The 15362-nt window shown below is 42.6% G+C and overlaps 2 protein-coding genes across 3 annotated transcripts in view; both read right to left on the minus strand.

Moving 5' to 3' along the window:
- LOC136161790 (zinc finger protein 211-like) overlaps positions 1-13898 on the minus strand; it is a 52559-nt gene extending 38661 nt beyond the window's left edge. The window contains exons 1-4 of one of the 2 annotated variants that reach the window (XM_065926885.1): positions 13788-13898; positions 3940-5169; positions 3062-3639; positions 2712-2838 (exon numbers count right to left, since the gene is read on the minus strand). In XM_065926885.1, coding sequence (XP_065782957.1) covers positions 2712-2811 — 100 coding nt within the window. In that variant the 5' untranslated portion in view covers positions 2812-2838; positions 3062-3639; positions 3940-5169; positions 13788-13898. The remainder of the gene's footprint in view (positions 1-2711; positions 2839-3061; positions 3640-3939; positions 5170-13787) is intronic. The other variant, XM_065926886.1, reaches the window with a different exon arrangement.
- On the minus strand, positions 5188-15295 carry LOC136161803 (zinc finger protein 211-like). The gene is made up of 3 exons (XM_065926909.1): positions 15050-15295; positions 13788-13914; positions 5188-10293 (listed from the first exon to the last, which is right to left on the minus strand). The coding sequence occupies exons 1-3, from the start codon at positions 15080-15082 to the stop codon at positions 8822-8824; spliced, it is 1632 nt and encodes a 543-aa protein (XP_065782981.1). The 5' UTR covers positions 15083-15295; the 3' UTR covers positions 5188-8821.
- Between the last annotated feature and the right edge of the window lie 67 nt (positions 15296-15362).

Raw genomic sequence — 15362 nt, forward strand, 5'->3', positions numbered from 1 at the left:
CTGAAGCGCCAATGCTTTGGCCACCTGATGTGAAGAGCCAACTCACTGGAAAAGACCCTGATCCTGGGAAAGAATGAGGGCAGAAGGGGAAGAGGGCAACAGAGGATGAGATGGTTGGATGGTACCATTAAGTCACCGGACATAAGCCAACTCCAGGAGATGGTGAAGTACAGGGAAGCCTAGCATGCAGTTCATGTGGTCGCAAAGAATTGGACACGACTGACTGAGTGATCAACAACAAAATCAAACAAAAGCTTTTGCACAGCAAAGGAAACCATATACAAAACAAAAAGACAAACTACTGCAAATAATGTAACTGACAAGGGCTTAATTTCCAAAATATATAGAGAGGAGTACAACTGATAACAAAAAAACCCAACCCAGAAGACCTAACTAGACATCTCTCCAAAGAAAAAATACAGATGGCCAACAGGCACATGAAAAGGTGCTCATCATCACTAATTATCAAAGAAATGCAAATCAAAACTATCATACAATGAGGTACCACGTCACACTGGACAGAATGGCCATCAGTAAAATGTCCACAAATATGGTCTTTCCTTATAGTCCAGTAGTTAAGAATCCACCTTGCAATGCAAGAGATACTGGTTCAATCCATGATCCGGGAAAATCCCATGTGCCGCGGAGCAACTAGGCCTGTGCACCACAACTCTAGAGCTCACAAGCCACAACTACTGAAGCCTGCGGGGCTACAGCCCATGCTCCACAACAAGAGAAGACACCGCAAGAGAAGACACCTCAATTAGAGAGGAGATCCCTCTCTCCCCTGAGAAAACACCCAGCAAAGCAACAAAGACCCAGTGTGACCAAAATTAAAATAAGTAAATTAACTAATTTTTTAAAAGTCTACAATTAACAAATTTGGGAGAGGGTGTGGAGAAAAAGGAAACCTCTTACACTGCTGGTGAGAATGTAAACTGGTACAGTCACTATGGAAAACACTACGGAGGTTCCTTAAAACAAGAAAAGTAAGAGTTACCTTAAGATCCACCAATCCCATTCCTGGGCTTGTATCCAGAGAAAAATATAGTTTGAAAGAATACATGCACCCCAATATTCCTTGCAGTAATGTTTACAATAGCCAAGAAATGAAAGCAACCTAAATGTCTGTCGACAGATGAATAGATGAAGAAGATGTGGTGCTTATATACCATGGAATAGTACTCAGCCACTAAAACAAATGAAATAATGCCATTTGCAACAACATGGATGGACCTAGAGATTATCAATACTGAGAAAAGTTAAGTCAGAAAGAGAAGGAAAAATAGTTATGACATCCCTTATATGAAGAAACTAAAAAGAAATGATACAAATGAAGTTGCAAAACAGAAAGAGTCAGATTTAGAGAATGGCTGCCAGGAGGAAGGACTGCAAGAAGGGATAGTTAAGGAGTCTGGGGTGGACATGTGCACACTCCTGTATTTAAAATGAATAACCAACAAGAGTCTACTATACAGCACACAAAAGTCTGCTCAATGTTATGTGGCAGCCTGTATGGGAGGGGAGTTTGGGAGATAACAGATACCTGTACATGGATGGCCCAGTCCTTTCCCTGTTCACCTGAAACTATCACAACATTGTTAATCGGCTATAACCTGTTACAAAATAAAAACTTAGGAAAACTAGAATAGATTCAAACCAACCAAAACTGAAAGTATTCTGTGGGAAGAAACAACATATTTCTATCTGTTCACTGGAAAAGCAACTCAACCAGTTAATGTGCCAGATTACACTGAGCACCTACTATACAGTAGGCACTCTTCCAGGCTGTGAACACAGCTGTGAAGCAGGTATAAAAGCACTCTCGGATACTAGCATTCTAAGTGGGGAATGCAGATCGTAAACAAGTAAGCAAACAACCAGGACACCTCAAAATATGCCAAATATCACATATTATTAGACAACAGCGTGTAAAGTGATGCAATTAGAAAACAGGCAACTTAAAAAATATATGGTCACAGGTCTTTGAGAACTCAAGAAAATAATCAATAGCAAACACAAGAGCTGAAAGTTGTCTCAGCTGAGGGTTGAAAGTGAAAGTGAAGTCGCTCAGTCATATCCGACTCTTTGCGACCCCGTGGACTGTAGCCCACCAGGTTCCTCCGTCCATGGGATTCTCCAGGCAAGAATACTGGAGTGGGTTGCCATTTCCTTCTCCAGGGAAGGGCTTCTTTAAACCAGGTCACTGAGAAAGGACCTCAGGCAAGAAGGACAAATAACATATAATATCACTCAAATAAAATTAAAAAAAAAAAAAAACTGATACATATAGACTTCTTTACAAAACAGAACCAGACTCAAGCATTTAGACAATGAACTTGCTGTTTCCAGAGGGGAAAGGAGAAGGGCATGGATAGTTAGAGAGTTTGTGACTGACATGTACTGTATGTAAAATGGATAACCAGCAGAACCTAATGTACAACAGGAATTAAAACAAAACTGTAAATTAACTATAATTCAATAAAATTAAATACAAACAAAGACTGCTGACCCTGAACCCTCAGTTGCAATTTGGGGCTACAGGTGTTCAGGCACTAAGGAGTAAGGATGCACTCTCCATAGACATACTAACCACAGCACATAACTCAGCACTTTAAGAAAGCGGTGATGTGAGGAGTAAAGAGCTGTCCTTAGGGGAAAGGAGAAAGACAGCCTGGCTCAGAGGATAGAGGTGGGTGTGCAGGCCTTACCCAGCATGCATACAAGTGCAAAGTTCTCCAGCATGACATCGAGGTATAGCTGTATCTGAGCCTCATCAAGAAGACACCATTCCTCCCAGGAGAAGTACATGGCCACATCCTCAAAGGTCACACTGCCCTGGTACAACACGAACAAATAAAACCATGAACAGTCTCTCCTGAAAAGCCACCATCTATTTTCCCATGTATCTCCCCACAGCCCAGTAGATGAAACCCCCTGGAAACCTCCTCTGATCTGAACCTTCCATTGCCTCCAGAATGCACAGGCAGTCATTTGAAGCTGAAATCCTGCTCTTCCCTGCTGCTTATTCCCACCAGAAAAAAAGGAGACCTGCACTTACCTAAACCAGCTCAGCTTCACCTCAAAGCACTTCCATGGACTGACACGGGTTCCAGGAGTAATGTTCCATACTTCCTCCACAGAGCAGGCCTGTACTCAATAACCCAAGCATGGGGTTCCCAAGGTCCCCAAACCAAAAAACTGGTAGGATGGCAGGTGAAGAGCCCCAAGACCTTACTCAAATACAGAGAATTTGCGCCTAGGGGTGATAACAAGTGAGAGACTGGAACAACTTCTACTTACTAAAAGTGCTTCTGCAGCCCTGGGAATCTGCGGGAACACGAAAGCCACGGAGGGGAGTGGCCAGGGCGGTGCTCCAAGGACTCAGGACATGCCAGGGCCGCTGCATGGTACCAGGGCGAGGGAGCCTCAGCTGACGGGCTAACCTCTCCTCTGTGACTCCATCGTCAGTGCTACCCTTTACCATATGCTACCGTGGAAAAGCCACAACCTCCCTCTGCTCAAAGTACTCATCACTCCCTACAGACTTCTCTTCCACTGAACAGTCTTTGGAGAACTTTTAAAAGCTCGACGAGATCGTGTCCTTCCTTTGTTCAAAACTCCACGGCTCCCAAGGCCCTAAGAAGAAAGGTACAATACAACCTCTCATCTAGTAATCGAGCTGCAGCCTGACCTCACACTTCGCTCCTCGCCGAAACAGGATGGGCTACAGATTCCCCAAGGATCCTGCTTCAGCTCATCCAAGCCTCACCCACACATTACACTTGTCCTCAGAAATAAGGACACCACCTCCGAAGGCCTCCGTGTTCTGAACCAGGGGCCTGAGATAAAGCGACCTGAGCAGTCGCTTCTAACTCTGGGCAACAGTATTTCAGTGAGGAAACGGGCAGGGGAGAACCCGGAGCACGAAGCGTTTACCTGATGTAGAGCCGACAGCGCAGCCGCCGCCATAGTAGCCTGTGGGCGGAGCGACAACACTCGAACCGAGTCGGACTCGGCACGGTTATTCTCGGCCGACGGCGACGCCTGCAACCCTGCGCAGTAGGGACAGAGCGTCCGACTTCGCCTTAGCCCCTCACCTCCCTCTGCAACAACACACTCCGGAGTTTCTGACCAGCTCCACAGTCCCAGTAGCGACCAAAATGTCAGCCACCGAGACACCGGAAGTCCCACTACCGGATGTCCCGCCTCTAAGAAATGCACCGCCTTTGGATTTTCATTGGCTGAAGGTGGCTTCAGCGCACAATCTTCTGGGTAATGTAGTGCCACAGCCTCGAGCAATTGCGCCCCACTCTGGAAGCCCCAAGAAAAAAAGCTCAGCGGCACCGCGAGGATCACAGAGAAATCACCTGAGGTGGAGGAGGGTGGTTCCACAATTCTAAAGAGGATGGGGGCCCCATGAGGGAAAGAAAATAGGGTGCTACAGAGCAGCCTATCCTTTAATGCTTTACTTTTAATTATTTAATGCTACTGATCACTTAAGTGTTATAGACATAATCTCAGACTCCTTGAAACCAACCCTACTTGACATCCGTTGGTAACTGGAAGTAAACATACATTATCCTATTGCTCTCGAAATGTATGCAGCTTGAAGTGTTGAAGTCATTTAAGAAAAAAGTCTACAATACCCTGAATGGGAATGCAGAAAGTTGATATCTAACAGGCTTGATGAAGCCTAACAAGAGATAAAGCAACTTAGCAAGTATAACTCCCACATTGATATCTAGTCAAACACCTGTTTCCTACGCTTATCTGATTTCTATGGCAAGATTCTTAAGTTGGCTTGCAAAGAACAGCCCATATGGTGTTTCACGCCAGTGTTTTTCCATCCACTGTCCCCTAACATTTCTTCTTGACTATAAATTCTCAGCTGTCTTTACTGTAACACTGAACTCAATCTTTCACCCATATTGTAACAAGCCCAGAACTTTGGGCATCCATCTCACACGCCTGTCCCAACATCTCTCTAGAGTGTTTGTGTGTTTCTCTGGCCAAACCTGCTGTGCTGGGTCTGAAATTCCCACTGTATCTTCCAACAAGATCTCATATCTCATTCCCCTTTGTGCTGTAGTACATGAGTTTGTAGATCCAGCCGCAATGGAAGGGTGGTCAGCATTCAAACTCTGTCACACTGTGTCCCCTGTTGGGCTAACATACAGCAATATTTAGAATACTTTCATGTGCAATAAAGTTACTGGAGTTACATTAAGGGCTCTCTTAGTTTACAAATGTATTCTAAGATGTATGCAACGACATGATACCTGGAATTATAAATTAAAAAAACACAAAAGTACATGATGCTACAAAAACACAAAAAACTTGCATGATAAGATAGATGATATAACATAGGGCAAGGACCCAATAATCATTCCATTTAAATAAACATTTGAAAATAGTCTCACAAAAGTGGTGGGCTGCACTCAAGGCTCAGTGGTAAAGAACCCACATGCCAATGCAAGAGACGCAGGTTTGATTGAACCCTGGTCTAGAAAGATCCCACAGGCCCCCGGAGCAACTAAGCCTATGCACCACAACTAGTGAGCCTGGGAACAATGACTAAAGCCCATGATCTAGAGCTGGTAGGGAGCAACAAGAGAAGTCACTGCTCTCCACAACTAGAGAAAAGACTGCACAGGAATAAAGATACAGCACAGTCAAAAATAAGTAAATAAAATTATATATTTTTAAAAGTAGAATATGCTCTTGCATCAGTAATTTTAACGGTGAAGATGAATTAAAAATGGCAGGAGGACACTGCTTCAAGGTGTGTACACAAGTATCAAAACGTACCTTTTAAATAAGTAAAATTTATTTTAAGTCAACTATACATCCATGAAATGTTTAAAACAAATATCCAAAACCTGTCATTTTATAAACATTCAAGTAATGTAAAATTCTTAAAATTATATATAGAGATACTGAACTTGTAAAAGGGGGAAGTACACAATGGTGGCCTACTGGCAAAGGTTCCCGACTCCAGGTTAAGTGACATTATGCTGGCAATCTGACACTGACTATGGGAGTATTTACACCCACAGAAATTGGCAAACATTATAAAATAGGACTTACTTTGTAACTTAATGTCTGCACTTAAGACTGAAATAGCCTATGTTAAAAATTCAGATTTATCTTAAATGTGTATAATGTATCTGCTCATTACATCATGCATACTAAAGAAATTGATGAAAACACGAGAACATTTTCTTTCAGTATTCCAAATTCTGTGCAGACATCATTGACATTACTAGCTAATGGGTGAACTCTCACAGATGTCTTTCTTGTTTACCTGCTCTCTTATTCATCAAAAAAAGAGAAAATGGTGACATAAAAGAAGGCAAAAGATAAGAACAGGAAGATCTCCAAACAAGACACATAGGTAGAGATATTAAGAAACACCACTCAACCTCAAGAATCCTGACGAATACAATTAAAATCATGATTTCACACTGCTGTTACATGGTCTTCACTGGAGGATCAGCAAGCATCCAGTCTTAGACTTTAACATAGGTTGAATTTCTGGGTCCTATGGTAGCTTTATTCCTACATTTAAGAAATCTCCATACTGTCCCCCCTAATGTTTGTATCAATTTCCACTCTCACTATATACCCTGAGAAAACCATAATTCAAAAACACACATGTTCCAATGTTCACTGCAGCAATATTAAATAGCTAGGACATGGAAGGAACCAAGATACTCACTGACAGATGAATGGATAAAGAAGTTGTGGTATATATAGAGAGTATTACTCAGCCATAAAAAATAACCAATGTGTCAGTTCTAGTGAGGTGGATGAACTTAAAAGCCCGTTGTACAAAGTCAAAAAAAGGACAACAGATATAGTTTACTTATGCACACATATGGAATCTAGAAAATTGGTACTGATGAGCTTATTTGCAGGGAGAAAACAGAAATATAGACACAGAGATTTATGTACACAGCAGGTGAAGGAGAGGGTGAGAGGAATTCAGAGTATCACTGAAATATATAACTACCACGTGTAAAATAGCTAGTGAGAAGCTGCGGTGTAACACAGGGAGCTCAACTCAGTGCTCTCTGACAACCTAGAGAGGTGGGATGGAGTCGGGGGGGCGGCCAAGAGGGAGGGTACATATGTATACTTATGACTGATTCATGTCATTGTATGAAAGGAACCAAAGTACTGTAAAGAAAGTTTCCAAACAAAGATATTTTTAAGAAATGTTCATCAACTGTGCTTCCTAATGATGCAGGGGGACAAGTTCTTACTGATTAACAATCATTACTGGGCAACTTCCATTTTTCGAAGTGAGTGGGGGTAGGAGGAGAAGTGACAGGACATGCAGAGGTTAACAGGAAGAATGTTGGAGACCAGGCTATGTGAGGACCACAGAGGATACTCTTAGTTCTTCAGTGTTTCTCACATTGCCTAGAACATGAGTGGGTCAACTGCATAATGGGACAACAGGCACATCCCAAAGTGGTGAAGCCAGTGTAAAATGTAGAGTGACGCAACGAGCGAGTCTGGAGTCCCTGGCTTAGTGTTGCTGTCCCTGTGAAGAACTTGCAAGGGGAGAGTGTTTGCAAGAATTGTGCAAAGGTGGAAATGAAGCTGGAACCCCTGGTGGTGATGCAGGCATCAAGTGTGTATAGTTCATGGTCAGAACACAGGAAATAAGAGTCCCTGCTCTGAGCAGCAGCAAAGCCACCAGCGTATATGTGCAGTGTAGAGGAATCCCTCTCACGAAAGGTCTGGCAATAGAGAGCCCTCATGAAAAGCCCTCTACCTCTCTGAGATTGATGTCCCTTCTTTCTCAGATAGCAATAATAAAAACTGAATCACAGCACTGGTTTGGTTGAGTAGCTAAATGGAAGAATCTGCAGGAAAGTCATCAATGTTGGTTTTCAGAAAAAAGATAATCAGCGTGAGGCTAGGGTATAAGCAGGGCTCATCAGGCAGGAGATGAGGGGTGTAGAAGTGTCAGGATGCACAAGGTGTTCTTTCAGTCTCAAACCTGGAGGGAGCAGGAAGAGGTAAAATGACCAGACTCCCTAAATCTTGAAACAGGTTACCTGGAATTAAATCCCAGATCCATATCCATTGCCAAGAGATCACAAACATGATACAGCATCTCTGTGCTTCAGTTTCCTCTCTAGAAAGTGTCCATTTGCTGCACAGGTATGTCCCACTTTCTTACTACCTCAAATCCCTCAATGTCACTGCCAGTCATATTGCGACATTCATAAAGCCCTTTCTCCAGTGTGAGCTACTTGACGGCTAATCAAGTGGCACTTTCAGGAAAATGACTGACCACATTCCTTGCACTCGTAAGGGTTTTCTCTAGCATGGTTTATCCTAAAGGAACTCAGTTGGTGGGTTTGGTTAAAGGATGTCCTATATTCACTGCACATATACAGTGTTTCTCCTCTGTGACTGCCCTGATGATAATGGAAGCCAGACAGAATATATAAGACTTAAACCACATACATTACACTAATAAGGCCTTTCTAAAGTATGAATTCTCTGATGTCCAATGAAACAGTACTTACAGGTAAAAGATTTATCACATTCCTTGTACTGATAAGGCTTTTCTCCACTATGGATTTTGCTATGGGTACTGAGGTACTTCCTTCAGCTAAAGGATTTCCAACATTCAGTGCAGGCATAAGGCCTTTCTCCACTGTGAACTCTGTGATGTACAATTATGTTCCAGTTTTGGAAAAATGATGTATTATATTCATTGCACTCATAAGACTTTTCTCCAGTGTGGATTTTCCTATGGATATGTAGAAGCTGTCTCTGGCTAAAGAGTTACCAATATTTAAGCCCTTTCAGAAGTGTGAACTCTCTGATGCCGATGAAGGCCTGACCTATCAGTAAAACATTTCCCACATTCTCTGCACTCATAAGGCTTTTCTCCACTGTGAACTCTCTGATGCCGATGAAGACGTGACCTATCAATAAAACATTTTCCACATTCAATGCACTCATAAGGTCTTTCTCCACTATGAACACTCTGATGATTCTGAAGGCCTCTCTTAACAATAAAAGATTTCCCACATTCACTGCATTGATAGGGCCTTTCTCCGCTGTGAACTCTCTGATGATACCGGAGACCACTTGAAAAAATAAAACATTTCCCACATTCACGGCACTCATAGGGCCTTTCTCCACTGTGAACTCTCTGATGATACTGAAGACCTCTCTTATCAATATAACATTTCCCACATTCACTGCACTCATAAGGCCTTTCTCCAGAATGAACTCGCTGATGATAATGGAGGTCAGATTTAGCGATAAAAGATTTCCCACATTCACTGCACCCATAGGGCCTCTCGCCACTGTGAACTCTCTGATGATACTGGAGGCCACGCAGAGCAACAAAGGACTTTCCACATTCACTGCACTCATAAGGCCGTTCGCCAGTGTGAACTCTCTGATGGTCAATTAACCTCCCCTTTTGGATGAAAGATTTACCACATTCTTTGCATTTATAAGGCTTTTCTCCAGTGTGGATTTTTCTATGGATTCTGAGGTACCTCCTTTGGCTAAATGACTTTCCACATTCAGGACAGGCATATAGCATTCCTCCAGAGTTAAATCTCTGACCTGCAAGGAAGCCAGATTTGTGGGTAAAAAATTTTCCAGAATGGCTGCATTCATAAGACCTTTCTCTGGCATGAACTTCCTGGTGCTGAATAAGGTTATTTCTTTGGGTGCAGGCTTCCCTACATTTGCTGAACTCACAAAATCCTTCACCAGTGAGGGCTTCTTCATCCTGAACAAGCATGTCTGTGGGGCTGGAGACTATCTTGCCTCTTCCCCAGCTCTGATGACTTTTTCCACTGTGAAAAACAGCATCATACTCCTTACTGTTGTTTTGTGGCATCCTGGTATTAGTGGTTTGTTTCTGAACTCCCGTGTAGGCCAGTAAGTCACTCCCAATCTCCGTGTTGGTAGACAGATTCCTTGCTGCATGGATTGTACAGCTTTGCAAATATGCAGGTCTTCCCATATGACACTGGCAGAATTTCACTCCAATGCGGTGCTGAACATTGGCAGTAAAATAGAATTGTTTCCCACATGCCCCACATGTGTATTCTTTTTGCTCCCTATTTGTTCCTTGCTCTTCAGCTAAATGTAAAATGTCTCTCAAGACTGGGACACATATCTTACAGGGCTGGGTATTCTCAGGAGACAATTCTGCCCTGGGAGCCCTAATCTGTGATGCTCCCTCTGCAGATACATTCTGTTCAGAACATGTCTCTGCATCCTGGACTCCACGACAAGAACCTGAAAACAAACAGGTTGACTTTATTGGAGGAATGACATCATCACAACTGTACATCTGATACATGAAAGAGGCAGTCCATGGAATCATGTTCAGGACATGAACAAGGATTAAACTGAAGAAGCAGCTGCTCTCACCATGTCCAGGACACAAGGACTGGATGTGGCTCTCACAGCCAAGTGTGTAAGACACTGCACTGCCAATGCAGGGAGTGCAAGATCAATCCCTGGCCATGGAACTAAGATCCCACATGTCTCACAGTCAAAAAAAAAGAGGAAAAGATAAAAAAAAAAAAAAAAAGAAATAGTTACTATATTAATATCAAAGCTGACTTAACACAAGCAAAGTCATCAGGGATAAAGAGAATAACACAATGATAAAGGGGTCAGTTTTTCAGATTTCAAAATAATCCTTCAAAACATTTAAATGCCTAACAACAGAATATTTAAATGTGAGGCAAAACAGACCTACAAGTAGAAACAGATGTAATACTTGGAGACTTCATTCAACACTCCTCTACCAGAAATGAACAGATTCAGCAAACAGAAATTCTGTAAGGATGCTGTTGAACTGAAAAGTACCATCATCAATCAACTGGATGTAAGGACACCTAAAGACTACTAGTATACTCCATTCAAAATCAGCACAATAGTATATTCATGCTGACATATAACATTCACAAGATAGACCACATCCTAGGTCAGAAAACATACCTTAACAAATTTGAAACAACTGAAATCATACAATGTCTTGGAATGTCTGTGGAATTATAACAAAAATCGGTAACACAGTTGGGAAGAACCCCTGGAAAAGAGAAAGGCTACCCACTCCAGTATTCAGGCCTGGAGAATTTCATGGACTGTATAGTCCATGGGGTCACACACAGTTGGACATGACTGAGCAACTTTCAAAAAAAAATAAGCAACACAAAGATAGCTGAAAAAATTCCCAAAATTTTGAGAATTAAACTATACACTTTCAAATAAAACATGGGTCAAAGAGGTAGTCCCAAAAAAGAAATGTTAAGAAAACTCTTAGTTAGAACTGGACATGGAACAACAGACTGATTCCAAATAGGAAAAGGAGTACGTCAAGGCTGTATACTGTCACCCTGCTTATTTACTCATATGCAGAGTACATCATGAGAAATACTGGGCTGGAAGAAGCACAAGCTGGAATCAAGATTGCCAGGAAAAATATCAATAACCTCAGATATGCAGATGACACCACCTTTATGGCAGAAAGTGAAGAACTAACGAGTCTCTTGATGAAAGTGAAAGAGGAGAGTGAAAAGTTGGCTTAAAGGTCAACATTCAGAAAACCAAGATCATGGCATCTGGTCCCATCACTTCATGGCAAATAGATGGGAAAACAGTGGCAATAGTGACTGACTTAATTTTTGGGGGCTCCAAAATCACTGTAGATGGTGACTGCAGCCATGAAATTAAAAGACGCTTACTCCTTGGAAGGAAAGTTATGACCAACCTAGACAGCATTTAAAAAGCAGAGATATTAAAAAAAAAAAAAGCAGAGACATTACTTTGTCAACAAAGGTCCATCTAGTCAAAGCTATGGTTTTTCGAGCAGTCACGTATGGATGTGAGAGTTGGACTATAAGGAAAGCTGAGTGCCAAAGAATTAATGCTTTTGAACTGTAGTGTTGGAGAAGACTCTTGAGAGTCCCTTGGACTGCAAAGAGATCCAACCAGTCCATCCTAAAGGAGATCAGTCCTGAATATTCATTGGAAGGACTGATGTTGAAGCTGAAACTCCAATACTTTGGCCACCTGCTGCGAAGAGCTGGCTCATTTGAAAAGACCCTGATGCTGGGAAAGATTGAGGGCAGGAGGAGAAGGGGACGACAGAGGATGAGATGGTTGGGTGGCATCACTGACTCAATGGACATGAGTTTGGGTGGACTCCAGCTGGTGATGGACAGGGAGGCCTGGCGTGCTGAGATTCATGGGGTCGCAAAGAGTCGGACACAACTGAGCGACTAAACTGAATTGAAGAAACTTTTTAAGTATTTTCAAATAAACACAACACTTCTCAAAGTAAGTGAAAGCAGTGTTTATAAGGCAATTTATAACACTGAATGAACATATTACAAAAGGAGACCTAAAATCAGTTATCTGTGCTTTTACCTTTTAAAACTACTATATAGAAAAATCAACAAAGCTCAAAAAAAACCTTGTTATTTAAAATGACTAATAATATAAAAAGGATTCTAGTCAGTCTAACTGTGAAAATGAGGCAGTACACAAATTAATAATATTAAAAATGAAAGAAAAGGGAAAAAAATGAAAGAGGTGGGATATCCTTCGTGGTCCATTGGCTAAGACTCCTAACTCTCAAAGCAAGGGGCCCAGAATCCATCCCTGGTTGGGGAACTAGATACCACATGCTGCATCTAAGAGTTCACATACCTCAACTAAAAGATCCACATGCTATGAAATATCAGTAAATTGAATCAAAAACTGTAAAAAAAAAAATTATATACCATGACCAACTGGGATTATTGCAAGGTACACAAGGATAATGTAACATTCAAAAATCAATAAACGAAATCCATGTCAAGAATCCCCTGGCAGTCCAGTGGCTAAGAATATATCTGCAGGGGATACGGATAAGATCCCTGGTCCAGGAAGATTCCACATGCCACAGGGCAACTAAACCCTCAGGTCACAAGTACTGAAACCAACCTGTAAACCTTGCTCACTACAACTAGAGAAAATCCTCCCAGCAACAAAGACCCAATGCAACCAAAAAAAAATTTTTTTTAAGTATTCTAAAAACAAAAGCAACCAAAAAAGACAACCTAAAAACTCGGAGAAAATATTTGCAAATGATGTAAGTCAGAAAGAGAAAGACAAATACCATTTGATATCATTTCTTTATGGAATCTGAAATATGACACAACATATCTACATATAAACATACCTGGGAAACAGAAACAGACTCAAGAATAGAGAACAAACTTGTGTCTGCCAAGTGGGAGGGAGGTAAGTGAGGGAAGGACTGGGAATAAAGGATTAGCAGATGCAAACTAGTAAACATAGCATGGATAAACAAGGTCCTGATGTCATATTACAGGAAACTATATTCAATACCTGTGATAAACCATAAGGGAAATGAGTAAGGAATATATATATATATATATATATATATCTGTGTGTATGTGTGTGTATAAAAAAACTTAGTAGGTATGCTGTGCAGCAAAAATTAACATAAAGTTGAGAACTGAACAGAATGTTTTAATAAAATTATAAAAAACAAAAAAACTACTGACCCTGAACCCTGAACTGCAAATTTGGGGATACAGGTGTTCTGGCACTGAGGTTGCGCTGTTCCTAGCTATACTAACCACAGGACATAACTCAGCATTTTGAGAAAGTAGTGCCCATGGTCCATATGTGAGAAGGACATAACTGCCCCAGGGGAAAAGGAGAAAGGCAGAGCCTAGCTCAAAGGAAGGAGGTGGGTGTGCAAGCCTTACCCAGCATGCACACAAGTGCAAAGTTCTCCAGCATGACATCAAGGTACAGGTGTATTTGAACCTCATCAAGAAGACACCATTCATCCCAGGAGAAGTACACAGCCACATCCTCAAAGGTCACACTGCCCTGGTACAATAGGGACAAATAAAACAATGAACAAACTCACTCCCAAAAAACTACCATCCAATTTCTTTGCACATCTCCCCCACCTCCCAGTCAGATGGGGCCTTTTGAAACCTGGGGTTAAAAAAAAACCTCCCTCCTTTGATCTGACACTCCCATTGGCTCCAGAAAACACAGGTAGTCGTTTCAAACCAAAGTCCTGCTCTTCCCTACTGTTTATTCCCACCAGAAAAAAAAAAAAATACCTGCACTTACCTAAACCAGTTCAGCCTCACATTAAAAATGACCAGTTCCACACTTCCTCCCATTGATGATGGAAAATAAAAACCACCTCAACAAACCCCAGCCTGCATTCAGGACCCTGAACGTGCGGTTCTCCAGGGTTCCCAAACCAAGGGTCTGGGTAAATGGCAGGTGAAGAGCTTCAAAACCCTTCTCAAATACAAAGAATGTGTGCATCGGCTTGAGAATAATTTAGGGACAGGGACAACCTCCATTTACCAAAAATGTTTCTGCAGTCCTGGGAATGTGTGGGAACAGGCAGGCCATGGAGGAAGGTGATCTGGGTGACGCTCCAGGGGCTCAAACTTTCCCAGGATTTGTGCCTGGGACCAGAGCCCTGGGAATGGCACGGTGGCTGGCTAAGGTCTTCTTCGTGACTCTATCCTCAGTACTACCTCTTACGAGTTGTGAGCAAGCAAAAGCCAGAAATTCCCTCTGCTTCAAATTAGTCATCACCCACCAACAGACTTTTCTTTCACTGAACGGCTTTGGAGCCTAATTTTAAAAACCTAAATTCAGATGACGTTCCTCCTGTGCTCAAAACTCTTCACCGCTTCCAGAGGGTCTATGCAGGAAATTAGAATCTCTCATTTGCCACTCCAGGTGAAGCCTGCCCGCAAACTTTGTTCCTCACAGAAGTTGGACTGATCTGAGGTTCCCCAACATTCCTGCTTCAGTTGCATCTCAAAGCCTCACTCACACATTATACAGGTCCTCGGAAATAAGGACATGAAGGCCTGCAAGAGGCTTTCAGGCCTGTCGTGGAAGAGGGCCCTGAGATAAAGCGACCTGAGCAGGCGCTCTCACACGGGGCATTCATATTTTGACGGCAAAGGGGGCAGGGCAGAGCGTTTACCTGAGGCGGCGCCGGCAGCAAAGCCGCCGCCATCCGAGCCTGTGGGCGGAACGGAGCTTCCAAAGTGGAGCGACCAGGTCGGTTTCGGTAAGATACCTCCCCGCAGAAGGTGACCTCCCCGACCCTAAGAACAGACCCTGTGCAGTGTGCACGAAGGCTCCGCTTCCGCCTTACGCCCCTCACTTCCCAGCAAACTCCTCACTCCTAAGCTTATCACCAGCCCCACGGGCTCAACAACAAACAAAACGTCTAAATAAACGCGCCGGAAGTCACACTGCCAGATGTTCGGCCTCCAGGAAGTGCGCAGCTTCTG

This window comes from Muntiacus reevesi, chromosome 2, assembly GCF_963930625.1.
Source record: "Muntiacus reevesi chromosome 2, mMunRee1.1, whole genome shotgun sequence".
In the NCBI taxonomy this organism is placed as follows: Eukaryota; Metazoa; Chordata; class Mammalia; order Artiodactyla; family Cervidae; genus Muntiacus; species Muntiacus reevesi.

What these genes read in the sequence shown, in the direction of transcription:
- LOC136161803 (XM_065926909.1), bottom strand. Translation starts at nt 15,082, where the DNA reads ATGGCGGCGGCTTTGCTGCCGGCGCCGCCTCAG. An exon ending in TGCTGCCGGCGCCGCCTCAG is followed by an intron (nt 13,915 to 15,049) that starts GTAAACGCTCTG and finishes CTATTGTACCAG; the next exon opens with GGCAGTGTGACCTTTGAGGA. An exon ending in TGCACTTGTGTGCATGCTGG is followed by an intron (nt 10,294 to 13,787) that starts GTAAGGCTTGCA and finishes GTTTGTTTTCAG; the next exon opens with GTTCTTGTCGTGGAGTCCAG.